The 1,698-nt window shown below is 51.2% G+C and overlaps 1 protein-coding gene across 4 annotated transcripts in view; it reads left to right on the forward strand.

Annotated features, from left to right (window-relative positions):
• Positions 1-1,698, forward strand: part of AKR1A1 (aldo-keto reductase family 1, member A1 (aldehyde reductase)) — a 45,501-nt gene that overhangs the window by 19,595 nt on the left and 24,208 nt on the right. For 3 of the 4 annotated variants that reach the window (XM_011946501.1, XM_011946517.1, XM_011946509.1), the window contains one exon: positions 365-454. In XM_011946501.1, coding sequence (XP_011801891.1) covers positions 371-454 — 84 coding nt within the window. In that variant the 5' untranslated portion in view covers positions 365-370. Of the gene's footprint in view, positions 1-327; positions 455-1,698 lie in introns of those variants that run through there. The other variant, XM_011946524.1, reaches the window with a different exon arrangement.

Genomic DNA, 1,698 nt, shown 5'->3' on the forward strand with positions numbered 1-1,698 from the left:
ATTCTCCTGCCTCAGCCTCCAGAGTAGCTGGGACTACATGTGCCTGCCACCACACCCAGCTGATTTTTTTGTATTTGTAGTAGAGACAGGGTTTCACCATGTTAGCCAGGATGGTCTTGATCTCCTGATCTCATGATCCACCTGCCTCGGACTCCCAAAGTGCTGGGATTACAGGCGTGAGCCACTGTGCCCAGCCTTGAACTCTTGACCTCAGGTGATCTGCCCGCCTCGACCTCCCAATGTGCTGGGATTACAGGCATGAGCCACTGTGCCCAGCCGCTTTGCAGTATTCTTGACAGTGGATATCTGAGAACTGAACAACAGCACTAACCCCAACACTATTCTCTTCCCATCTGTGTTTCAGGGGGCAATGGCGGCTTCCTGTGTTCTCCTGCACACTGGGCAGAAGATGCCTCTGATTGGTCTGGGTACCTGGAAGAGTGAGCCTGGTCAGGTGAGGGATGGGGGAAGAAAAGAAAAACTTATTGAGTCTCTGCCTGCATTTTCCTAGCAGCCCCATCCCCATACTCCCCTTCCAGTGGGGATGAGCCTGGAGAGCAGTGGGAAGAGATGAGAGAAGAGACCAGTTATATACGCTGGGCTTCCCCAGCTGACTCAGAGAGTGGGCTGAGGGACCCAGCAGCGCCGGGGGCATAGGAAGGACATCTTTCTCTAACTGGATCTGCACTGAGTGCTGTGGCAGACATGCGGCCCCCTGTACCCATCCCTGTGCTATGACCCCTAATATGGCAGTTATCACCCCGTGCTGTGATCATGTCTCCTCTCCCACACTGGGTTCTTTGAGGGCTTAGCCTCTCCCTACTGCTCAGTCCAGAATTAGGCACATAGAAGGTGTCAAGGTTTGAAGAATAACTAGGTGGATTGTATAGACCAAAGGTCAGCAAGCTTTTTTTTCTTTTTTTTTACTTGAGACAGGGTCTTGCTGTGTTGCCCAGGCTGGAGTGCAGTGGCACGATCTTGACTCATGGCAGCCTTGACCTCCTAGGCCCAAAAGTGACCCTCGCACCTCAGCCTCCTGAGTAGCTGGGACCACAGGCACACACTAACATATAGGTCCAGCAAACTTTTTTTTTCTGAGACTGAGTCTCACTCTGTTTCCCAGGCTGGAGTACAGTGGCGTGATCTTGGCTCACTGCAACCTCCGCCTCATGGGTTCAAGTGATTCTCGTGCCTCAACCTCCTAAGTAACTGGGACTATAGGCATGAGCCACCACACCTGGTTAATTTTTTTATTTTTAGTAGAGACAGGGTTTTACCATATTGGCAAGGCTGCTCTTGAACTCCTGACCTCAGGTGATCCACCTGCCTTGGCCTCCCAAAGTGCTGGGATTACAGGTGTGAGCTATGTCGCCCAGTCACAAACTTTTTTTTAAAGAACAAGATGGGGCCAAGTGTGGTGACTCATACCTATAATCCCAGCACTTGGGGAGGCCGAGGCAGGAAGAGTGCTTGAGCCCAGGAATTTGAGACCAGACTGGGCAATACAGTGAGACCCCATTTCTACAAAAAATTTAAAAAATTAGAATGTGCCTGTGGTCCCAACTACTCGAGAGGCTGAGTTAGGGGGATTGCTGGAGCCCTGGAAGCCGAGGCTGCAGTGACCTATGACCACACCACTGCACTCCAGCATGGACAGAGCGAGGCCATCTTAAAAAAAAAAAAAAAAGTAGGCTGGAC

This window comes from Colobus angolensis, unplaced genomic scaffold (assembly GCF_000951035.1).
Source record: "Colobus angolensis palliatus isolate OR3802 unplaced genomic scaffold, Cang.pa_1.0 Scaffold106, whole genome shotgun sequence".
NCBI classification, from domain to species: Eukaryota; Metazoa; Chordata; class Mammalia; order Primates; family Cercopithecidae; genus Colobus; species Colobus angolensis.